This window comes from Diorhabda sublineata, chromosome 5 (assembly GCF_026230105.1).
Source record: "Diorhabda sublineata isolate icDioSubl1.1 chromosome 5, icDioSubl1.1, whole genome shotgun sequence".
Classification (NCBI taxonomy): Eukaryota; Metazoa; Arthropoda; class Insecta; order Coleoptera; family Chrysomelidae; genus Diorhabda; species Diorhabda sublineata.
Window position 1 is genome coordinate 23,978,111 of NC_079478.1, and position 26,876 is coordinate 24,004,986.

Consider the following 26,876-nt stretch of genomic DNA (forward strand, 5'->3'; position numbering starts at 1 on the left):
CTAAGGTTCATTGAATATTATTAAATTTTAACTCGTTTGAATGTAATTTAATTGGATCCATATAAAAATCAGATAATTTTCGATAAAATGTTCAGTTTGGAAAGTTAATTATTATAAGTTCAGTTTGATGATTTTCGAATTGTTTAATATGAATTTCGTCAATGTGTACTTCACACTCAGAATCAAATTCTAAAATATAAATTACCTGAATTGGAAAACTACCCTTATTAGATAGATATAGTTTTGTGGAGTAATAATAAGTACATATAGAAATAATTTTGAATTTTCTTTTCTTCTGTAGCTATATTTAGAATAGTATGCTTTTCTGTCACCTTTTCGTATGAGCAAATATTTTCTATTTTTTGGTTTATTTAATTCATCTATCTCATTTACAATCATTATTTCACTTTTAAGTTCAATAATGGAATTATGATTTGTATTTAATTTTGCAAAAGTGAATGAGTCCCAGATTGCATCAAACCGTAAATACAGACCCGTGTCACAAATTTTGTTTGTTGAAGCGATGTGCAATCCTACTATCTGTGACAATTAACATTTTAATCTACTAAAATTACTTTTTAATAATAAATTTTACTTATTCTAAAACTAAAAATGAAAATCTCACAGCTTGAAAGCTATATAAAATCTTCATAATGATCTCACAATGTTGGAGTGGAAAATAACTCCGGAAAAGCGATTCAGCATTCTATCGGTGTCTTATTTCTTTGTTGTTACCAGTGTAACTCGTCTTACAAAACTCGTACTTAGCGGAAACAAGATACTATATTTACAAATAGCGTCTTTCTCTTACCGGAAAGCATTAACCGTGGAGAGTAGGTTTCCAGCTAAGAGTAGTTACTACTTTTTTTGTAACTACTTAATGTTTTTGGTAAAATTGTAAATTTTTGGAAGCTTTCGGCAACTTTCAAGCAGTTTCTTTTTTTTATTTGATTGCATACGTACTTAATTCAAAGCTTCACCAATATCAATTTCCGTACATCTAATCTAGACTGTCCGTGATCATCTACGCCAACTTCCTCATAAGATGTGAATCAGTTTTCTGCATAGATTACTAAGATCGTAGTCGGACTATAATCTTGCGAACGGGGACTGAACTTTATCATTTTCATTATTGGGTTGTTGTTCTTGGCGTATTACTGGTCTGAACCGGAAACCCATCAATCCCATGAAATAAAACTCATATTACAGGTGAAAATAATAAGTAAATCATGTATCAAAAAAGAAGAACTCACTTATTAACAAAGATGTTTAATATCTTGACCCAAATATTTATTCGTAAATAGTAGATATAAAAATTTGTTGCATTCATTTGGAAATAATAATATTAGGTTGGAATTTTTAGAACACTCACAATTACATTGTCATACGCGCGTTTCGATAATCAAGTTGTCTTCTTTAGAGACTAATAAGGCTGCCCTGGAGTGGCTTTGTAGAAATGTTTTTTTATCATCTTTTGTAGAAGATATGAAATGCCTATTTGTAATACAGGTTTAAATTTAGTTACTTTATCGGATATTGGAATCTATTTTCTCTCAATAAAGATAAAAATATTAGAAGTTGCTGTAAAAGGTAGGTAAATGTAGGTAAAAACTATATATACATCTGCAGCACTTTTTTACAAAAAAACGTATATATACAGTTTCTTAAATTATTGCTCAGGAAAATAACTGAATATCTGCTATGGTCATATTTTATACCCACCACTCACTTATTTATCCGCAATCTCTTGTACCATAGGGATGGATGTGATTTTTTTGTATTAACCAATAATCATAAAACTTTGTTCTAGAATGTCTTCATCAGCGTGCTTTATCGGAATTATTTGCAATAAGCGAAAGAGGGGGAAGAGGTTATGTACCTCAATGTACTAACGATGGACAATTCGAGGCAAAGCAATGTAGCCGCAATGGATTGGTTTGTTGGTGCGTCGATCGATTAGGTAGAAAACTTAAAGGGTCAATGGGTCCAGCTGAAAACATTAATTGTTCTGTAATAGATGGTGAGTATTTTTATTATTCCCATTCATGGAATGGTGGAAAGACGTGAAATAATATAAATTCAGGAACATGAGTATATATTGTTACCTTATTTAGCTCGATATGAAGTTATGGGCAGAAGTCTGAATAAAAACGGAAAAGAATGTGATCAACTTGATTGTGCCCAAGTGTGCGAATATGGGTTTAAACTGGATGAAGACGGTTGTCATACTTGCAAATGTGATGATCCATGTGATGGATTCATGTGTCCAGAAGATGAAGAATGTGTAAATGTCAAAGAATCATCTTGTAGTGATTTCTTCTGTTCATCAGTACCTGTATGTAAGTCTATTTTTGTCTCATTGCCGTTACGTTCAGTAAATACCCAACCCAAACTTATTCTTGCAAGACTAACTCAATAAAAACATAATCTTCTAACACACATGAATTTCCAATTTTTAACTTTTTACCAAGACAATAATTGAATCTATACTTTCAATTCAAAAATGAATTTACACTTTAGATTAATAACTACACGTGGCCTTGTAGATCTTGTACATAGAATGAGTATTTAAATCCCCTTCCTTTGAGAATTTCATTCGTCACTTTTTTGTCTACAATTTCTCAAAATCTCTCCTCTAATAATGTTTGTCTACATTTTTTCCATCAACATGAATGTATACATGAAGATTCATTTTGAAAACGATTAATCATTTATTTTATGAAGGTCGACCAAAAGCAGTGTACGCTAATCCTTGTGAAACTGGAACTCCATTGACAGACGATCTCAGGGGTGCTCCTGTAGCGTGTGCATTACGGTCAGAAAATGGAATAGTATGTCCATCTTCTTACGAATGTACAGCAGTTCCTGGTTCAACGCAAGCAGTTTGTTGTCCAGTCTTAGAAGAAGAACTAGAATCTGAAATATCTGATAGAAACCAAATAGACAATCGTCCTCAAACAAGTAAGGAATCAATTAATTATAAATATTATCATCTTTGTCTATTTTTAGCATTGTGAATGCTTCGCAAAGGTCAAAACAGAAAAAGTATTCTTAATGAAAAATACTTTCCATCTTGAAATAAACCCAAAATATATATTAATTATTTTACATCAATCAATCAATCAACAGATCTTTAGTTTTCACACCACAAACAAAGAGCAACCCTCAATTCAATTCTATTAGATACATTGACATTAATAAAATACAATTATAAACTCCACTCAAATTGCTTAGGTCGTTTTTATCATTGGTAGCTCAATTATTTGTATGAGAACCAGCGAACTACAAATTCTGTTTTTCTTGTATTTTGGTGAAACGTGCAAAAGTTTGCCATATATTTCCTCTTCCTTCAAATTATATATTTACGCCTACAATTATCATCCAAGAATGGTTTTGCTTAAACGAAGTAACTACATCTATCGATCCTCTCCTAAATTTTCAAACTTGATACTCTATCTTATCAAAAATCAATTAGGTACTTACTAACTTCCAAGAGCTCCACATCATGTCTAATCTCTCTGTCTCTCCATCTTTAGGTCATTTATCGACATATAACATATAATTAAGCAAACAGGGAAAATTACTTTCGCGTCCCCAATAGGTTAACAATAAAAAGAAATATCCTCTCTCCACTAAATTTTAGTTAAGTGATAAGTGTTTTTCGAAAATTATTTCACAAGGTCAATTTTCTATTAAATGAAATCCTTTAATTTTCACTTCGGTTTCTTGCTTAAATTTTCTAATCAAATATTCTTGGATTGGAATAATTTCAATTTATTATTTTCATATAACAATTATCGTATCTTGTGTTTCCTACTAGTAATATATTTTCTGCTCAAATTCAATTCTCATTACCTTGTAAATGAACAGGACACTGAAAAATGTTGCTGTGGATGTAAATGTCAAGTTCTCTCCAATTATTTTCTTCTTTACAAACTACGTCTATGATTGCTTCAAAATCTAGAATATTGTTTTATTTTAATCCGAAACGAAATTCTCTTTGATAGAAGAGATACATTTTTGCAACTCGGTGAATAAATCGTGAATTTTATAGTACTCGGATTAAGACTGTTGAGTTTACAAAAGCTAAGTAAAGTCATAAAGTCTAGAATTTCACTGAACGAACAGTTCATTTAGTTGGATATTTTTTGCATTTGCTCGAAAATATAAAATATATTCCATCTCAAATATATTTGTGATTAAAATTATTAAATTATTATAAATTTACTGAATTATTTTATGAAAACTATTAATAATTTAGATGCTTGGTTAGTTGATTCTGGAACCCATTCAATTTAGACGAGTGAAGTTCACAACAGTAATTTACGATACCTTAAAATACCAATTGTGATATTTATGCATTATTTCATAATAGGGTGTCACTTTGCCCGAATTCAGACACCAATTTCTTCATTACTTTAAATAGAACACTATTTTAACTTCATTTAATAGTACAGTTTTTTTCCATTATGCATAGGTATACCTATTTCTAACCGTTCTAAAACTATCATCACTTCATTAAAAATAATGTATTGTCACAAATAGTTGTGTTCCATCAAGGCACCTTATGTTAATTCTGGTCTTAAAGTATAATTGAATTACTAATTGATCAAGATAATCAGTGTCATATATCCCAGTTGTATTCAACTTCTATCAGATAATAATAATGAATAATAAAAAAAAATATGATAGTTGCTCAAATTGAGTAGGTATTATTTTCTATATTGAGTGTAACCCTACCAAATGATAGTCTAATATTTCTTGAATTGTCAGGTATAACTACATCAAACACGTTCCTAATTCAAACTCTCATATCATCGGAAGTATTCGGTAGAGTCTGGGAATCTGATCGGCCAACTACAAGACCCCTTCCTATCTATCCATTTGAACATTTTCTATTTAGGTAATTTCTTACAGGTTATTGAAAATTCTGCAGCTACATATATGCTCTTATATTTAAAGGAATATGATTCATGAGATTCGAAAACTCCGTTTTCAAAAATCTTTTCATCTATTTCAGTAACTATTGAGAAAATAGAGACTTGTAATGATTCTCCCAATTAAACACATAATAATCTTATTTGAAAAAGTCTTTCTCCTCTGCGGGTCTATAAACAAAAGCTGTGGTAAAAGAAGTTGCCGTTTAAATACTGATGCAACTGAATATTGAACAAATAGCAGATACTTGTGCTTTCTAAGAATCTTAAAAATACAGGATTTAATACATATGTGCTATAAAAAATTTTCATGCTATATCTACGTTTTAATTTTAGTGTGTGAATATCTCCATGAATTTTCTGAAAGTATGGAAGGAACGCGAGAAGGTATGGCTTTAGCATTACCAACTCCAGAATGCGATTCAAATGGTAACTATAATCCGTTGCAATGTGCAAATGATTATTGCTGGTGTGTAGACAATTTTGGAACTGAAATTCCAAAAACACGGCAAACTGGTACGTTGTAAAACTTTTATTACATTTTTTTTATAAATTATGAAATCAGCAGTAAAATTTCCGCGCAATCTTCACGAATATGGAGAAACATTTTTTTTAATAATTCTAGTTTAATAGAAATTAGTGTTCAATTGTTATCAATATTCAATCAAATTTTACAATGGGCTTTCAATACAAAATATGCCATTTTCATGAAATTTCGTAACAATGAAGTTTAGAGAAATTGATGTATTCTTGAGAACTAAATTATATAAAATAAAATTGGAGACTGCTTATAGAATAAAAAACCAGTGACAGACTCAAATCGGCATTTTTTCTTTATAGAAAAATAGGAGATATAACACTGGATAGAATATTGAATATATCCATGCGATATCAGTCACAAAATTTTGAAATTTTGAGTTTGTCAATATAAATAATAATATATCACCAATGTGTTGTAGGCTACGTTAAATACATTGGCCGGTGAAAAATTATTTTTTTTAAACTTTTTACTCCTAAGACCATTTTATGTTTTTAAAATTTTCACTTGTTATTTTAAATTGATTTTTTATCAAAACTGACCTAAAATCCATAAATCATCACGAAAAGAGAATTGTTAGCTTCATTAAATTTCATTTAAGACGGCTTGAATACAGTCATTCCAGAGCACAAGTGGTGAATGCAGTTTAAGTATTCAGAATAGTAACCAATTTTAATATTAAAATACCAAGACAAAGTAAGCCATCGCAAGTCAGACACAACTTGGATCCGACAATGAAGGTCTACCTACATGGAAAGTAAGCAAATTATCTGAAGAAGGTAACATCTTTTCAGACACAACTCACTTGATCGGATACAGTATATCAGTTTATAAAGCAATAAAATGTCAGGAATCTATAGTGTAGAATTTTTCCCGAACAAAACTTAGTGATGCAATTAATATAATCTCATAGGGATTCTGCACAAAATTAGTGAAAGTGTTTTTGTATTAAAACAGGGTATCACAGCATTTCTGTGTCAAACTTCTTTCATCTTAATACTTAATCAAAAACCGTGACTCTGTTATTGATATGAATCCCTGAAATAAAATCGGTATTACTCTTTCGTGAGTAGCTGATGATATTCAAGGATGAATATAAAATAAAGGAGAACCAGCAACTGTTTTCCAAGATTTACTCGAGCTTCAAAAGGAAAACTTTGTTACTACGAGACAGTACTCTTCTAACCGGTCATCAAAAACACTTCTTATCGACTCACCAAGATGTTTGGGGCACAAAAGAAAAAGAAATTGACGAGACAATGTGCAAAAATAAAACGTGCAGAAACTAGTTATGTGAATTGATGTCTTAAATGTGGAAAGTGATATTTCGAGTCCCAGTATCATTATTCTACATAATATTAAACTTCAGTTACTCAATCAAAGACACATCTAACACATACTACTAAATATACTTTAATGTAGAAAATTGATTGGTATTACATATTCATGTCTTTGCCTATATAAAAAAAAAAGTTAAAAACAAATGTGAATTATTATATTCAGTGAGAATATTCTTTTTCTTTAAATAAGTTATCTCATTTTTTCATTAAAAACGCAAGACAATGACCAATCGTTGAGTCCAAGAAAATCCCCTTTTCAAATAATCTCTCGCTCGTTAACTGTTTCAACCTTTCTACTACCTCAAAAAAAAATATTATCATAATAATAAATGAAAGTATATAAATTGAGGTACTTGATTCGAGTTTCCAATGAATTCAAGAAATATTCAAATAAATTACAAGCACGCATCAAAATAACCGAATAATTGCTTTGATCAACATATTTTTTACGAATTTCAATCATTTGTTTTCGTACGAAAACACAATATTGCAATTGTGACAGAAATCTATCTTATTAACAAATTATGCCTAATTTTAAAATGCCCTCCAAATATAATCGCTGTATTTTTTTCTTTTTATATAGGTAAAGCATCTAAAAATTGTACGGAGCTCAGAGAAACATTGGATTGTTTGGATTTGACGTGCAGAATGGGTTGTGAATATGGATTTATACTGGATGAAGATACTGGTTGTCCTGAATGTCAGTGTAGAGATCCTTGTACAGGAATCACTTGCAATGATGATGAACAATGTCAGTTAGTTGAAGTCAGCTGCAAGGATCATTACTGCCCTCCTGTACCAGCATGTAAGTATTGAAATTTTTCAAAAATTATGATACATAATATCATTTTGATATTTTATGACACATATTACAAATAAATATTTGAAAAATAATTTTGATAGAGGTATATCCTCGTCATATACAGATGTTAATGAATTCGAAACTTAAAAAACTACGTTATATAATACCCCTCAGAGGAAAATGAAGTCAGCTCAAGTATGTTGTCCATTTATTTCCAAATAATCATGTATATTACAGATCTCCTAAGGACGTTCAAAAATGCTTCAGCTGTTAGACTAATTACGATATCTCCTTATACAGCAGGGGTAATGAAACACGTGAAAATGATAACCTTTGAGTATCACCCGAGTACGCGTATAAATTTGTTTCACCATGTAAATATTTTAAATGATGTGTTAAGTAGGGGGGTGAATAGATACTGCCGAGGAAGAATAATGGGATTAAAGATCAGTAGTGAATGCTTTAATCTGCCATAAATTCTGAGCAACCCAATTTCATCTAACTTTGGCTCACTAGATTTAAAAACTTTGTTGCAAGTTCCAAACAATGTATTTAATTTTGAACTAAAGATCATAAAGCAAACTCGGTTTGTCTAACTCTTATATAGTAGTACACTTTGATATCTCTTATTTCTGATGCAGTTTTCGAAAATTTTGATTCTTCCAAAATCTTAGAAGATACTCGATTACTCTGATTAGCTTAGCGTAGATAGAAAGTAAATCTTAAATATAGTTATTAATCTTGATTAGAACTATGTGTTAATGTAATAACTTCTTTACGGACTTAAGAAATAGGATCAATATTTGTGATGATTGTATTAGGCCACTCTCACCTCACCTCCCTCCGTGACTCAATATATCTCTAGAATCTTGAACGGTTGGTTGCCTCCACTTATAGTTTTCGGTTAGTAGCTGTATTCTATCTATCCTATTACTCACGAAAACCTTCCATTTACGTGGCTCCCTTTCCCGTCAAACCCGATCGATGGTTGAATCCGTCCAATAAGTGATGTTCGAGATCAAGACTCTTAGCTTAAGAATTGTCAAAGAGGATTTGAGTGGAACTAACCTGCTTTTTACAGAAATGAGATTAGATTGTATCTGACCTTGTGTATCAATAAACGCAAGATAAACAATAGCTCCATAAGCAGCTTAGTCAGCAGCAGCTTAGAGTTGTCACAAAAACCGTTCAGCTGAATGTTATTTGAAGAGCTTGAAGACATTATACATCTAGGTACCGTCAAGAAATTGATAACTGCAATTTGATTTGACAATTCTAACCAATATGTTTCAATATTTGCTAGTAAGCTTTCATTCTAATCCAGCTTATATTCCATAATACTTTTTAAAATAAGCTTAGCCCTAGGATTTATTGATGCCAGAGAGTCAAACAATCAAGTTACACCTGCTAGGACTGAACGTTTTGTAAAAAGTAACCGTAATCTGGAATAAATAACTTAATGAGTCATCTTTGGGTGTCCAGAAAATACCTAGACTCTTTTATCGCATTTTTCCCTTCTATTGAAAAAGGGTTCTGAAAAATCGTCATTTGACATTCTTTTACGCATCGCGAAGGAGGGGGGGTAGAAGAAGTAAATTTTCCCAACTGGTACTCAAAAAATTCCCAACTAGCATGTTACTTTCATAAAGATAATTAAATTCTCGATTTTCCGTTTTCTCTTTCAGTGTCAATTTCATTCGGAGTTCATTACAACTAAGTCTTTAACTAAAAAGTGAATAGTACATTTGAATAAATGATTGACGGAATGGATTTCAGTTGAAAATAATTTATTGTTATTCATGGGAGCTTGATTAATATCTTTTATTGTCATATTGATAGGCTGAAATTTAATCTTCAATTTGTTGAAAATTTTCGTAGTGCACAGATTATTCATACTGCCGGAATCTAGCATTGCTCAACATCTAATAGGCTGTCCGTTTCTGTCAAGAAGTTCGACAATAGCTGTTGCAAACAATGGCTGGTAATACACTTACTGACAATGAAAACCACTGCGCTGTTTGACTACTCCGCACAGGCACTATTGCCTGGTACTGCTCTTCTGTCCCAATATGTATTTCGGGATTTCGTGATTTTCTTCTGTCAATTTGGAGGTGTTGCTAGAGCTAGTGTTTATTTGTGTCCATACTTTTTGATTTTCATGAAGAGTGGTTGTTCACGCCAGAATTAATTCAAAACTCATGAAAACTGGCAACGCTGTCCGACCAACCGACTACTGAGCGAATGGAAGAAATGAGATAATATAATAAGTTCTGTTGTCAAAGCTATGTAAAATTTTCTTACAAATAAATGTTAATGTGAACGTGTTAATAATAACTATAATACAAAAAATGGTCCTTACGAGCGGATTATAAACAAAACCAGTGAAAATTCGCAATAAACAATATATTATTAACAACTATAACCCAAAAACAATTTACCACGTGCTGCAAGCAACTATCAACGAGTGCAAAGTGATCGACCAAACAAGTAGTCGATACAATATCACGGCGACCAGACATCAACTCAACTGGCCGACTAGTTCAATTGCAAGAATCAGGCAGTTCGACCGAAATCAGAGTGAGTTTGTTCCAAATTATTTATTTCCGAATTTTTCTTTCCATTTGCGATTTCAAAGCTTCTCTGTTTGTGCTTGAACAATTTGACAATATAAAATGGCAGAACTTGGCAAACTAATAAAGAAAAGAGGTGTAATTAAAGCTCAGTTAACTATTTTCACAAAAGCGGTAAATGAATTTGCAACTATATCTAATTTAAGCCAAACAGAAGTTACAAAATTAAAAGATAGGTTACGTGATGCCGAAAATTATCTTGACGAATTCAAATCATATCAATTAGAAATAGAGTTACAGGATGATATAAATTTAGATGAGCAATTAATCGAACGAGAGAGATTTGAAAATTCATATTATGATGCAATCGCTGTTGCTAAAAACATTTTACAAAGCTACAATAATCACGATAATGATACAAATCTTAGCGTGATTTCAGACAAAGCTTGTTGTAAAAACGAGGGTATAAAGCTTCCGGATATATCACTTCCTAAATTCAGTGGAAACTTTGAAGATTGGTTAGAATTCAGGGACACATATAAAAGCCTTATTCATGATAGTAAGAAATTAGATAATATTCAAAAATTTTATTACTTGCGAAGTGCACTAGGAGGAACAGCAGCGGCGTCCATTTCCAAAATCAAATATACGGCCGACAATTATGAAGTGGCATGGGCCACAATTTCAAAAAGATTTGACAATACTAAAAAATTAATATATGAACATATTAGAGCTATTTTTTCATTAGAAAATATACAAAAACCGACAGCTGAAAAACTACAAAATTTAGCTGACGATATTCACAAACATTTGGGATCTATTGAACAATTGGGGCAAAATATAACTAATTGGGATCCTCTACTAATTTTTTGGATTACTAATAAATTAGATACTAGCTCAAACCTTGAATGGGAAAGGGAAAATAGAGATCAGGAAGAATTGCCAAAGTTAGATAAATTCCTACAATTTTTACAAAAACGTTCCAATTTTCTTAATATGTTAGAATCAAAGAACAGTCTCAGTTTAAATAAATCAGATTCAAAATTTAGTAATGAGGAAAATAAATTCAATAAACAAAGTAGAGTAAGGTCATTGACCTCAAGTACATATACATGCTCCTATTGCAAGAAAGAGCATTCAATATATCGTTGTGCAGAGTTTCTCGGATTAACAATAACACAAAAAAAAGATTTTGTCAAAAAATCAAATCTTTGCCATAACTGTTTGCGTTCGGGTCACTCTGTCAAACAGTGTAAATTAGGGCCTTGCAAAGTGTGTAAAGCTTGGCACAATACAATTTTGCATGAAAAACTCGAGATAGCGGACAACGCGAGCTCAAGTTCCGCGGCACTAAGCAGTGGCGTAGTGGTACCAGCGGCGGGGCAGGTGCTATTATCTACCGCCTGTTTACTCATTTCAGACAATTTCAATAATTTTCACAAAGCAAGAGCGTTATTAGATTGTGGTTCTCAAACTTCCTTTATAACGGAGGATTTGCAAAAGCGTTTGAATATTGCGACACATAAAACAGATCTTTCAATTTTCGGAATTTCAAACAATATTTCAAAGGTCAGTAAAAGGTGTAAGGTTTCATTTAAATCTATACATACCAATTTTAAAGCGCATGGCAATTGTTATATTCTAAAAGAGATTACAAGTGTGATGCCGTGTTGTCGAATCAACACGCAATCTTGGGCGATTCCAGGTGATCTAAAGCTAGCTGATCCACAATTCAATATTCCCGGACCAGTAGACATGCTCATTGGCGCGGACCTATTTTGGACAATTTTAAGCAATAACAAAATTTCGTTAGGAAAAAATATGCCGCTATTAATTGATACAGTGCTAGGTTGGGTTGTATCTGGGCAAATAAGTACTAACAACGTTGAAAAGGCTTCTTGTAATTTAAGTATAAACCAGGAATTATTAAATTCAATAGCCAAATTTTGGGAAATCGAGGAAATATCTAGCACGCGACAACTTTCTCCAGATGAACAATTTTGCGAGGACAATTTCATCAAAACTACTACCAGAGACGCGAACGGACGTTTTACAGTCACTATACCTTTGAAGCAACAACCTTCTAGTTTAGGTGAGTCGAAAGCTCAAGCCGAAAAACGTTTCTATGCATTAGAACGAAAATTCAGGAGAGATCCAATGCTGCACAGCAGATATATACAATTTATGAACGAGTATAAAGAGCTAGGCCATATGACAATTTGTAACGGCAATGATTCAAGCTTCGAATATTTCATGCCGCATCACGGAGTTTTGAGAGAAGAGAGTTTGACCACAAAACTACGGGTAGTTTTCGATGCATCAGCGCCCTCTAGCAACGGTCTATCCTTCAACAATATTCAAGTCATTGGACCCGTTTTACAAGACGATTTACTATCAATAGTCTTAAGGTTTAGGAAATATAACTATGTAGTTTCGGCAGACATAGTTAAAATGTACCGGCAAATTTCAATAACGCCCGAGCAAAGGCATTTGCAAAAAATTGTATGGCGCGAAAATCCGAGTGATAACCTGGAAGTCTACCAGCTAAATACCGTTACATACGGGCAAGCCTCTGCCAGTTATCTTGCAATACGCTGTTTAGCTAAACTCGCTGAGGATATTCAAGAAATGAACCCGGAAATAGCCGAAATCATTAAGCACGACTTTTATGTAGATGACCTGTTAACAGGTGCACCTACACTTGAGCATGCGCAATACATATGTAAAGCGATAAGTGACACTCTTAAATCGGGATGTTTCGCACTCCGAAAATGGTGCTCTAACGACACCAACGCGCTCAAAAATATAAGTTCAAATGATTTAAAATCCGATATACTAGAATTTGCGCATGATGGCAAAACAAAAACATTAGGCTTGATATGGGTTTGCAATAACGATAAGCTTCAATATAAAATTCATACCAATCCTATAGGTACAAAGGTCACAAAACGCACAATTTTATCTACTATATCAAAAATATTCGACATCCTTGGTTTACTAAGCCCATGTACTATTATCGCAAAAATGATAATGCAAAAATTATGGGAAAATAAATTAGCTTGGGATGACGCTATTCCAAAAGCTATATCTGAAAATTGGGTAAGGTTGGAGAAGGAGCTTCTTATTTTGAACGATCTTGAGTTAAACAGACAAGCTATTTGCAAGAATGCTGTTGAATTACAACTGCATGGTTTCGCTGACGCTTCGGAAAAGGCTTACGGAGCCTGTGTTTATTTGAGAAGTATTGATTCCGATCAAAAGGTTCATGTATCCCTGTTATGCGCCAAAGCAAAGGTGGTACCTATAAAAACAATACCAATCCCGCGGTTGGAATTATGCGCAGCATTGCTTCTAGCCCGCCTAACAGATAAAGCTAAAACTGCTTTGAAAATTCAATTCAAATCTTTCACACTTTGGTCGGACTCAACTATAACTCTAGCTTGGGTACGCACAAGCCCGAATCTGCTAAAAACATTCACGGCCCATAGAGTGACAGAAATTCAGTCTCTCACTAAACACGCCGATTGGAGGCACATCCCCACCCACGATAATCCAGCAGATATTGCTTCAAGGGGAATATATCCTAGTCAAATTTTAAACTCTGATTTGTGGTGGCGCGGCCCTACTTGGCTAGCTAAGGACCCAAGTTTTTGGCCCAATGACAAGCTGGAGGTGGTTCATGATTTACCTGAACTTAAATCCAGTCTTCTGACCAATGTTGCGCCCCCTACTCTGAGTTTTCCCTTTGAACGTTTTTCAAATTTCTCAAGAATGCAACGAACAATGGCATACATTTTACGATTTAAGGATAATTGTCTTCAGAGAAATCGCAGAAGAGGCGGTTCTCTTACAGTACAGGAGTTAAGTGATTCTCTAAAATGTCTCATTCGAATTTGTCAATCTCAATCGTATTCTACCGAAATTGAAACATTGAAAAATAACAAGCCTTTGAGCTCCCATAGTAATCTATTAAGTCTTAGTCCCTTTCTAGAACCCGATGGTTTGCTACGCGTAGGAGGGCGACTAAAACATTCAAATTACTCCTTTGACAAAAGGCATCCAATTTTGATCAATTCAAAGCATCATTTTTCAAAGCTACTATTTTTACAAGAACATGAACGCCTATTGCATGGCGGCCCTCAGCTGCTCTTAAGCACTATAAGAGAAAATTACTGGGTTATATCCGGTAGAAATCTTGCACGAAAGACTGTTAAGAATTGTGTGAAATGCTTCAAATTCAATGCTAAAACCATACAGCCAATTATGGCCAACTTACCGCGCGATAGAACTAATCCTTCTAGTGCATTTTCAATAGTGGGAGTTGATTACGCGGGGCCATTTATGATTAACGATAAGAAAGGTAGAGGTTGTCGTTTAAGTAAATGTTACATTGGCGTATTTATTTGTTTATCAACTAAAGCAGTCCATTTGGAATTGATTTCTAGCCTTTCTTCAGAATCATTTATTCAAGCGCTATATCGTTTTGTCTCTAGACGAGGCAAACCATCAAAAATATTGTCCGACAATGGAACAAGCTTCGTCGGGGCACAGCGAGAGCTAAAGGATTTTCTAAAACATGGCAGCAACACTATAATCGAGAAATGTAGCTCTCAGAATATAGAGTGGAGTTTTATACCACCCTACTCTCCTCATTTCGGAGGTTTGTGGGAAGCAGCTGTCAAAAGCGTAAAGCATCATTTAAGGCGCGTTTTGACCCAAGTTCATTTATCATTTGAAGAATTTGCCACAGTTCTCGCACAAATCGAGGCGATTTTGAATTCGCGTCCTTTATGCCCACTGAGCTCTGATCCCAACGATTTTGGACCTCTTACCCCAGCTCACTTCTTGATTGGAAGACCAATAATTGCAGCACCTGATCAAGATGTCACCGACATAAAAATGAATCGACTTTCCAGATTTCAGCTCGTACAACAATTAGCACAGCACTTCTGGAACAGATGGAAATCTGAGTACATTGCGGAGCTCCAAAGACGCACCAAATGGAAGTCCAACCAAGGCCATCTAGTAGAAGATTCTCTCGTTTTAGTGAAAGGCGAGAACACTATGCCCACTCAGTGGTTATTAGGTAGAATCAGCAAGCTCCATAGAGGCCCTGACGGTATCGCTAGGGTCGCTTCTATAAGAACTCCCTCTGGAGAAATCATCAAAAGAAGCTTTCAAAAAATCTGCCCCCTTCCAGTTGACCTTTGAAAGCCATCCTTATGCTTTCAACGCGGGGAGTATGTTCACGCCAGAATTAATTCAAAACTCATGAAAACTGGCAACGCTGTCCGACCAACCGACTACTGAGCGAATGGAAGAAATGAGATAATATAATAAGTTCTGTTGTCAAAGCTATGTAAAATTTTCTTACAAATAAATGTTAATGTGAACGTGTTAATAATAACTATAATACAGTGGTGCTATAACGCTTAGAACAAAATTTACAACTTCTGCCTAAACATGAACCAAATGAGTTATGCGTATGCAAGCGATTCACACAAATTCCTAATTTTTGTAATCCCAAGTAACAATCACTTAATGATAATGTAAGAATTTAAAACACTTATAAGTTGCATGAGTATTTATTAAACAAAAGTGCAAGTAACTTTTGAAAATTCTCTTTGCGATTTTTGTTTATTGTCTAAGCCCACATGTGTGGATGATTTTGGTGTTGGCTGAGATGGATATTTTGAAACTTTTTGTGTATATAAATATAAATGCATGAACGTTGATGAGAAGAACTCAATTTCAAGAAATACTTACTGATTTTGTCAAATTTATTACAGGTTTACCTAAAAAAGTAGGGCAGTGTCCTTATTTAGTTCCTGCAACGACTACGTCCTGTGATTTTGAATGCAATTCTGATATGGCATGCAACGGTACTACTAGATGCTGCTCAAATGGCTGTGGAACTCAATGTATCGAACCTTTGCTTTTAACAGGTATATTTTGATATCTTATGTTAACATTCACTTTAAAGAAAAAATTAATAAAGTGTACATAGAAGAAAAGAAACATACCAAAGACATTTTTTAACATTTCTAGTTTGTTGTCGTCAGGTATGGATTTTAGGAATTAGTTATTAGCGTGATTTCATTTGGATAATAAATCATTTTTACATGTTTGGCACTAAAAACATTCTATCATAAAATAAATGGAACTTGTTGCAACTTGCGTCATCTTCACACATATAGAATGTAATGTCAATATGATTGCATAAACCGAGATGTTTCATCTTCGATTTTCCAAAATCTATAATATCAATATCATATATTATTATGTACCAAATATATTTCAGGATGTCAACATCAGAAAGCACTGGCCCAACACCAAGCACACGAATCTGGTATGCCTGCAGGAAGAGTATATATACCAGCATGTAAAGAAGATGGATCCTATATGCCTAAGCAATGCAATCCTGGTACTGGAGAATGCTGGTGTGTCGATGAGTTTGGTTTTGAATTATCACAAACTCGCTTCAAGTCTTCAAAAAACTTTTCTTGTGATACTCCACTGGAATCTAAATGTCCATTATATAAATGCGAGGAGAACTGTGAGCATGGTGAGCTGTACTGCAAGCTGTTTTTGAATATTATGTATTTATAGACTCTATTTACAATGCAAGGAGCTATTCTCTCCTCGCTTATTGTTATTTGGTAGTACATTGAATTATTTTCGAAAAAGTCGTATTGATGCCAATAATAAATATTAATTAGCTCATTCTACAAAAACAGAAACTCGTTGATTTTTTGATAGGGCATGATGTTTATTGTTTTTCAAAACAATTGAAATTGGAAATAAATCCCGAAAGTAGTACTAATTTACGGGAAATTGGTAAATTATCCATCCATACGTATTACATTGGCAGTTTTGAAATTGATGCACTTTCGTCAACAAATATTGCATACATCAAAATGTTTTCATAAGAATCAATAACAGTATCCACCAAACATTAGTGAATTGTTATAAATCTGTTCATTATGTCTAATGGTATTTTATTCTAATAATTAAACAATAATTTAAAATGGTATTGATCAACAAATTGTCTAATGTGAGAAACCAAATCATTCATCACACCTTCACTTTTTTCCCATTCATACAATAGTAGTTTTGGGGTTGATTCTCCATTCTCCATTCGATCTAATAAAAAAAATTCTGTAGCACTGTAAGTAAATTGAATAACAAGTTATCGTAAGAGTTGTGCAAACATAACGACATAAAAAATTTTGAATAATTTTTAACCGATATCTAACCCACTGTATTTACACAATATTAAGTAAAAATTAATTCCTTAGGATATGAAATAGACGAAAAAGGTTGCAGAACATGTGAGTGTGTCGATCCGTGTTCAAAAATAACGTGCAGAGGAGAAGGGGAAACATGTAGATTGGTCTCAGTGGAATGCATCAGTTGGCCTTGTCCATCAGTACCTATGTGTCTTCCTAAAAAAGAAAACCCCTGTCAAAATGGAGAACCTTTAAAATTAGGAAGAACCGATGAATTGGTTATGTGTGGTCCCGATTATGAAAGCTGTCCATCATCTCATAAGTGTCAATTGAGTCCAGTTGGAGAATACGCCCTATGTTGCCCTAAGCCAAGTAAGTTGGAGATGCAATAGATTTTACAGCACGATCTTATCGTTTATTTTCAGGAGATGTGTGTTTTGAGCCCTTGGATCCAGGAACTTGTGCAGATGAATCAGAAATAAGAAATTTAACCAGATTTTTCTTCAATTCGAAAACTAATAAGTGTGAGCAATTCATTTTCAACGGATGTCAAGGAAACCACAACAATTTTCATACAGAAAATATGTGCAATATTGTTTGTCCAGGTAAATACGAAATAAAAAAATATTCAATAGCTTATAAAAACAAGAGGCGAAATAAGATTATTACAAATCATCAAAATAAAATTTGCATTTTCAGTTCATAACAAACTCATTTCGAATCAAATCAATTCCGTATTAAAACTAATTAACCGAATAATTTATTTTTAAGTACTCAGTCAGTGTGAAAGGCTTCGAGAAAAGAACCAGAAAGCAGCGGATCTCTACAGAAAACCAACGTTTACACCTAGATGTGAACAAACAACTGGAAGTTGGCAAGCTGTACAATGCTTGGAACACGTTGGCGTTTGCTGGTGTGTAACACCTCAAGGAGAACCACTGAAAGGTACCCTAACAAGAGGTGCAGAACCAGAATGCAATTTCAGACAAGCTCGACGCTGGTCATCGAACAGATCTGACTCTTCTGCAGATGGGGACATTGGTAAATTATCTACTAATGTTAATTGATGTTCTTATAAAAACAAATTTGTATATATTTTGGGAATGAATACTGAATTGGTTTTTATTGATGATTCGAATTATAAATCCAAATATAAAAAAAACATATCTCTCAATTTATATCGGTATCGCGCAATATCATCATTTAATCTGAGAAACACTCTCTTACATCTAAATTGAGCTAAATTAAATGACAATAAATGTAAAGATTTCAATATGCTTGAAAATTTGTGTTTTTCCATTCATTATTAGACTCTGTCAAGAAATAAATCCAAGTCTACTTCTAAACGTGGGTTTTCTCCTTTAAAATAGATCAAACTCACTAAGTCCTTTCATAATGATGGATGATGTTCTTTTTCTACATCAAGTATATAGATAATCAAAAATACTTGACAAGACAAAATGGGGCTGTACAAAAAGACAAATATACACGCGTGTAGAAGGTATAGTAGAAAATAGACTCCAAAGCATGGCATTAGAATAACAAACAGGAAAGAGAGTGTTAGGAATATAGAATGACACCTTTCAAAAAAAACTGAAACATAATGGTTGTAGCCTATTCTGTATTTTCGCAAAATTGACAAAATTTCTATAATAACAGAAAATATAGACGTGATGTAAGATAATATTGTTTCTTCCAAAGATTTCGACTTCTGCGATATTTTGCAATTTCATTCCATTCGTTGTACCCATACAAATGCGAAACTCTGCGAAAATTTACAACTGGGTGTTTTTTAACCATTCTAAATGAAACCAATTGTTATTATACAATGTTGGACCTGAAATTCTGTATTATATGGTATATTTTTATAGTTTTAGAAGAATTAATGATGCAAATTGGAACCCTTGAGGATGTTGATGAACCAGAAGATATTAAATTAGAGGATAACCTGCTAAAATGGGAGATACCTATTGTCGGTAGGTGTGAATCTCTAGGTGGTCAATGTGATAGTGATGGAAAGTTTCAACCAATTCAATGTGAAGAAGAAACGTGTTGGTGTGTGGATGAAGCGGGAAATCAATTACCAAATACCCACACTTTTAGAAAAGGGGAAAAAGTGTGTAGTGAGTATTTAACGTTAAATAAATTTGTCACTAAAGCCTTTTCAAGTACGTATTTCAAAACATTTTCATCTTAGCTAATCTGCATTATAAGATAGACTTTATCACCACGTTCTCTCACACTTCTTCTCTAAATACTCTTACTTAATACTATTTGGGGTTTGTTTTATAGAGAAGTGTAAGTTATACTGATAAATGATTCATTTATTTGTCACGAATATTTGATAGCAGAACAGAATGGTTAGCTTAGAAACTACTCCGCTGTATATGTTGATTTGAGTAAAAAAATTCATTTTTGTTCCAGTTGTCACACCAATAGAAAAAGCAGATATGACTCTAGTGTTCAGAGGAGAATTTGATGATATATCAGCAGTGCCTGTAGTTAATCAAATAAAAAAAATTATTAAGAGTCTTCATGGAAACGTAAATAATGATGGCATAAAAGCGTCAACTACATCGGATGCTCTGTACATTAAATTTTCTTTAATTGGTGATAACAAAGTGGATGTTGCATATAAATTGGAGCAAATGGTACCTACTTTCCTATCAATGAGAAATTATTGTTTAAATAATAAAATAATCTAAACGTTACAGATTTAAAGAAAATTTGTAGTAAAGTAAATATGGTATCATTTTGGTTATTCACTAAATTATGTATTCATTGATTATAAATTAGTTTATAACTTATTTTGAAAAAAAATTCTATAAAATTATAAAATATAAAATTCAAAGTAACAACCTATTACAACCAACCATATTTCTGAAAGCTGGGATTTAGTTTTTCCTTCAGAAGATTCCTACTTTATGCCATAGAGTCTATATAGGTAATATGTCAAGGCTAAGAATTCAACATTTAATTTTAGGATTAAATCTCTCATTTCTTTCACGGGAGAGAATTATGTTCTCCTGTCTGTATTAGCGACTTTTCGTTGTATTACAGAGTTTTGGAGTCTCTGATTTGTTCTTATTTTGAAATTTCATCACATTACCCACACCGTACCTTGATATCTCCAACAACTTTCCAATTTCAGAATAAGAATTCCTTTCATTCAATGGTTTTATAATAATTGATCTTTTTTGCAAACTCTCTACCTCTCAATTGAAACTGGCGATTACTAAAAAGAGATGAATATGAAGGTGTGAAAAATCATTAGAAGATATCACTCAACTTTGGGAAATTGCATCTACCGTCACTAGGAAGTATAGATATAAGGAGTCTGAACGTAGTGTTAAACGAATGTTCTCAATATAGGGGACATATTTTTTTGCCGGTAGAGTGCGCCATTTTGCAAGAAGTACTCGTTTAAATTCTTACGCTGCAAGTCCCGTTGCTATTGACACCTCTCCTCTGGAAAAAAAAATTCTAAGAAACTAAATATTTAAATTATTTTTAAAAATGACCAAATGTTGCCTATGCTTTTCAGTATTACGATAAACATAATTGATAAAAAAAATAATTAAAAAATTATTGTCAAACATGTTATTTATTAAAACAGTATAAGATACAAACAAAACATGTTAAATATTCAAAAACCCAATTAGATATTTATATAAAAGTGATGAATAATTTTTATTATTAATATAATTTAGATTTTTTACATTTAATTTTTCTTTCTGTAGCACTTTTATTGAAACATTTGACAAGAAAATGTCCTGGCATCATTAAGAAATTATTAATGATCTTTTTCGTTAATTTTTTCTTATGCTTATCACAGCCAACAAAAAACGAGACATTTCCTCTTGAAACAGTATCTAATATGTCAAACATTGTGTCAATCTGTACTTATCGTATCGCCGTTTATATCAGAGATAGTTGAAGCATCATTATTTGATAGCAAGCTACAATTGTTTTCATTGTCGTCATGAGTAACATGTGATTTTGGCTCAGCATTCTTCCGCAAATGAACTTTTTCATATTCATACACATATACACTGTCATCTTTCAAAATCTCAGTTTTAATTACATCCTCTGAATTAAAGTGTAATTCACAAATAAAACTGGTAGTTTTTAATTCTTGTCCCAGAGCAAAGGTCCATCTACTACGCAATTCAACGTCCTTAAAAAAATTGTATTTTTATATTCCACCAGATAAATAAAAATATATTTTTTAAATATTGAAAAACTACATAAATTTTAAAATTATTTGTTAATCGTTAATAAGATAAAGAATATTACTTCGAGGTTATACTCACTTTTGGTACTTTAAATAATGCCACTTTTCCTACATTATCACTTGTCTTTCGGCCACTAAGACAACTGTGAACAGCACAACACCTTCCTATTGTTTTCTTAAAATTAATTTTAAATAAATTAATTAATATTTCATGTTCAATTTAATACATTCGCGAGCTAGTGCATATTTACATGTATAATAAAATAATAATAACAACGGTACGTCCTGAATACTTGCGCAGCTAGTGGCAGAAAAGAGAACTATGATTTGGGCTTATTTTTGTGTGCACGAATACTAAGAAAAACCCCATACCGTTCAGACTCCTTTTGTCTATACTTCGTTACGATGAATAATATCTTATGTCATAAATGGCATTTAAAACCATTACCTATAAAAGCGTGAGCAAAAGCAAAAGTGATTGATTGCTGAAAATGCCCGTTATGATCTAGATTTAGCATAATTGAAGATGGAGTTATGTGACATTACACAACTGCTTATTCAAAGACAGAAATTTGAAGTAGACGTCATAAAAGTAGCATAAGAAAACAGATTATTCAAAGAGTAGCTTTACAAAATTACCTGATAGAAGCCATTCAAATAGTTGCTGCTAAAGACTAGGAGAAACGTATCAATTCTGTTCTTAAGGTGAATACAAATTGTGGGACAACATAAACGGATTGTAAAAACTATTGAACCACGCATTATAAATAATACTGATGACGACAAAGACAGTAATTACTGTCTTTGATCAGATGATTAAGTTAAGACGGTTCATTGTGAAGTTACAGTATATCCACTTAATTAAGCATCAGAATTCCTTATTTTCCGTGTATGATAAATGATATTTCTAATTCTAAAACTTTTGGGAACATACTGTTTGTAAAAAAGTTTAAACATACCGATACCTTGGTATTTGTCAGCCAGCTAAAGTTTATTAACCCTGTAACAAACTCTACACACGCACACAATACGCTCAACGTTATTTAAAATAGCAGTGATCTCTTATTTATGACTGACGGTATATTTGAACCTATTAACTTGACTCACTTGTTTTATAGTAAATTTTCCTAATAATACACCTCCCGTGAAAATTAATTCCAGTGGGAAAACCTCCTTAGCGGGAATCTTCACATATATTCCTTAACTACTAAACTATAGAGTAGACTATAAGGAATTGGTCTTTTGATTTGAGCTTTTCCTACATTTAGCAATTTCAATGCTCTTAAATCCATTCAAAAATTTATTATTGGATGCATTTTTTACCAATTTTACATTATTAACATTTATTTCATGATTATGACTGGCAGTGTGAGCAGCAATACTCATTTTTTTGGTCTGTTCATATTTTAAATTAGTTATGTGGTCTTTAAACCGGACATTAACGGATCTCTTAGTCTACTCAATATACTACCCGTCAAAATAATTAGATTATTTTATATCTACCACTCTTTTCCATATTTGGTATTTTATCTTTAGGATTAGGAACGCAACAATTGTTTTAATTTATTATTGGATTTATATATTCTCATTTTGATTTTTGAAGAAGGTCGTTTCACAAGGAGATTTCTTAAACCTATTACGGTTAAATAACCTATTTACAATTCTCATCATAACCGTTAAGTACAGCTATAACCTCAACAAAAATCTTTTCCGTCTTGTATCTTTCGATGTTAAGTGGATAGATGTACCATAATAGGAGACAGACCATCTTATGTTAGATACAATGGAAAGAATCAGCCGGGATGTACCTGCATGTAGCGGTGTTTGTCCTAAATACATCAAATTTTAACCTAATACTATTGTTAATTTCTAAAATATCTAAAGCCAAGGTCTGTGGGATCGGCACGCTGGGATATATGGAATTTATCCACAAAGTGAAAAGTACAGACATTTAAGATGGGGAAATTTTAATCTTCTCTGATGTAAGTTCATTATTTCTCAGACCTTGACGTACCTTGAGGATGTAATGGAAAGATATTAACAGTTAATAAAAATATATGAACAAAACTATTTCCAGTACAACAACGAATTTGAAAAAAAAAGACAAAGGAATAGCAATAGGCGATTGCCTATCACCGTTGGTGGCTGACCGTTATAGAAAAAACACCGGTTCGTGCAGGTACATCCCGGCTGATTATTTCCATGGTATCCAACATAATATGGCCAGTCTCCATTTCCAGGTACATCGTTTGATTAACTTTCTACTCAACATCAAGATATACAATAAGGAAAGGACCTTTATGGGGGAGGTAGCTGTACTCAACGGTTATGATAAGAGAATTACAAATAAGTTAATTATGCGTCATAGGTTTAAGAAATCTCTTTCTGTAACGACCTTCTGCCAAAATCAAAATGAGAATATATAAATCCAATAATACATTAAAACAATTGTAGGATTCCTAATTCTAAGGATAAAATACCAAACTTGAAAAAGAATGGTAGATATGAAATTAGCTGTAGTGATTGTGACGTACTAAGATCCGTTAATGTCCGGTTTAAATAGAGTCAAAGGGCCAATTCCTTACATCCCACTCTATAGTTTAGTAGTTAAGGAATAAATGTGAAGATCCCCGCCAAGGAGGTTTTTCCGCTAGAACCAATTTTCGCGGGAGAAGGTTTATTGTTGTAAAAATTTAGTATAAAACAGGAAAGTCAAGTTAATAGGTTTATTTTTTCTCCCATGAAAAAAATCTACAGTTTGATTTTTTGTATAAAAAGTGCCCTTCTGATGTGAAATGAAATATATTCTATTAAAAATGATGTAATAATAAAGCAGTTGGATACTGCTACTTACACATTGATAAATGAGAAAAAAATGTTTGTATGTTAAATGAAATTTCAATGCAAGCAATATATATATATATATATATATATATATATATATATATATATATATATATATATATATATATACAGTGCATTATTACTCTCTTGTAAGCGATTTTTTCAATGCCAGTTCTTATCATTTTTGTCGCATTTTATAATGACTTAGTTCAATTTCTTTTTCATAGAATAGAGAAAGAGTTTTGCAATTCGATATTTGTCACTTCATTTTCCAAAAATTATGTTCAAACCAACTTAACTATGTTTATTATATTTGATATTGGATGTGTTAGGGATCATTAAGCTTCAATAAAAATTTAAAGTACTATGATGTTTGATCTTGAAAATTTACATATTTTCTTTGTATACATTACTATTTTATGAAATAATAAACACATTATTGGTAAATAATATTTATCATGCTGCTCAAAATTTTAGGTTATGCTACAAAGATCACCAAGTTTGAAAGCTGATATAAGTCGATCACGGGTTATCCACAAGTTATATACTAATGAACACATCAATTCGGAAAAAGTAATAGCTTTGGAACAACGAGAAATAGTTTCACAATCCCCTGTATCCGTTGTAGTTCCTTATCACACAGCTTTGATTGTTACCGCAGCTGCTTCTGCCTTCGTTATAAGTGTTTTGACATTATTGGTTCTACTGTACAGAAGAAAAGTAAGTGAAATTATCTCAAAATAGTAGAAGCAGCAGATGAAGGTAAACGAACTAAAAGAAAATGAATCCAAACACAGTCCAATTTAACTACAAATGAATGACTATAAATAACATTTTTGAAGCTGAGAAACCTTAAGAAAAATTTTTCAAATCATTATCTAACTGATTAGCCGATTTTAACGACTTAAATTATCATATTTCATGATAAAAATTGCTCCCCCTTAAATTTCTTTTAAGTCGACTGAAATAAATTTTTTGTATTTTAGGTGACGAATTCATTGAATCCACACAAAATTTCTCAAGATGACAGATTTATAACTAATATGAATCAACCGATATACATAGAGTTGCCGAATGAAAAGGGGGTTTTAGAAACAAAATCTAGCATAAACAAAACATAAATCTTAATGAATATCAATATATTTAATAATAATAACTATCTGTAATAATTTCTTTTATGTTATCAATATGCCATTTGATCGGAACTTTTTGTGATTAGAAGTTAAATATAAGACTTAGTAGTGAGTATATGTTTGTACAGATTAATTATACTACTGTCAATAAGTTATTTATGAAATAAATTTTGTATATAAGTTAAAAGTCTTCATTTTTTTGGTGCGGATAGATTATCAAAAACAGATACATACAGATTATTTCGAACCACAATGACGATTTTGAATATGCATGCAGTTCAAATGCATTCATGAGGAATGTTTGGTTGTAGAATTTTGGGTAGTTGGTTAAAATATTATAATTATTGTTAGAAGCGTTGGAAAAGTCAAGCCTCCGGAGACATTCCATTGAAAATACTGCCCAATTCTTTTAATATTTCATTTATTTAAACATTTTGACCATAAAACAAGTGTGGGATTGCGCACATACACATACATATGTACACACAGTGTATCCTCGTAAGTTATTTATACACTATATAGTTATAGATTTACTAATACTAATTTAATCAAATACACCGTTTAGTTTACTTGTCACTATCCCGATATGTTAAATACAACATCTTATTGATCACTCCTATAGCTGTTAGATAGTCTCATCACATTCTTCGATTAATGAAATCCTCGGTATCTTGCAACATCACCTCTACCATGTACCTGACGACTCGCCATTCCAACTGGTTACTCGCTATCTAATATCTATTACTTGGTCATAGTTGCCTCACGTGGGCTTCCAACACATGATCGCGGAGGTTTTGAAGCGTTTCCCACACATCGCGGTAGATTGATTGATCTTGAAATTCATTTTTAATTACCAGGTAAAAGATGTACCGCGAATCGTGTTTGAATCTAGCGTCTTGCCGGGAGCTGGGATCTGCTCTTCAAGTATCTCTAAACCTAACCAAACTTTATACGAAAGACGGTTTCTCATTTTCCAGCAAAGTGAACAAGTCTTGTTGTAATTCTTTAGTGACTCAATATCAATTACCGATACCTCGCATCCATGGAATCTACGAAGGTAGGATTAAGCTCGTTTCGCAACTGATTCACTCCTTCCAGAAAGTCGTGGTTTCCGTGGGCATTTGGGACTGCCATTGGGAATCTTGCGTATGCGATAGATGAAATCATTAATCCTTTTCTTGATTAAGTATGTGGCTTTAGTATTACAAAGTTTTTTCATTCTGTCGCTGGCAACTTGAAGATTCGAGTG

General features: G+C 32.6%; 1 protein-coding gene across 2 annotated transcripts in view; it reads left to right on the forward strand.

Moving 5' to 3' along the window:
- LOC130444254 (uncharacterized) overlaps positions 1-25,814 on the forward strand; it is an 87,066-nt gene extending 61,252 nt beyond the window's left edge. For both annotated transcript variants that reach the window (XM_056779317.1, XM_056779318.1), the window contains 14 exons: positions 1,811-2,020; positions 2,115-2,339; positions 2,725-2,961; positions 5,274-5,453; positions 7,399-7,620; positions 15,977-16,132; positions 16,489-16,752; positions 17,486-17,788; positions 17,842-18,021; positions 18,188-18,457; positions 19,288-19,539; positions 19,841-20,067; positions 24,972-25,214; positions 25,481-25,814. In XM_056779317.1, coding sequence (XP_056635295.1) covers positions 1,811-2,020; positions 2,115-2,339; positions 2,725-2,961; positions 5,274-5,453; positions 7,399-7,620; positions 15,977-16,132; positions 16,489-16,752; positions 17,486-17,788; positions 17,842-18,021; positions 18,188-18,457; positions 19,288-19,539; positions 19,841-20,067; positions 24,972-25,214; positions 25,481-25,615 — 3,104 coding nt within the window. In that variant the 3' untranslated portion in view covers positions 25,616-25,814. The remainder of the gene's footprint in view (positions 1-1,810; positions 2,021-2,114; positions 2,340-2,724; positions 2,962-5,273; positions 5,454-7,398; positions 7,621-15,976; positions 16,133-16,488; positions 16,753-17,485; positions 17,789-17,841; positions 18,022-18,187; positions 18,458-19,287; positions 19,540-19,840; positions 20,068-24,971; positions 25,215-25,480) is intronic.
- The last annotated feature ends 1,062 nt before the right edge of the window (positions 25,815-26,876 follow it).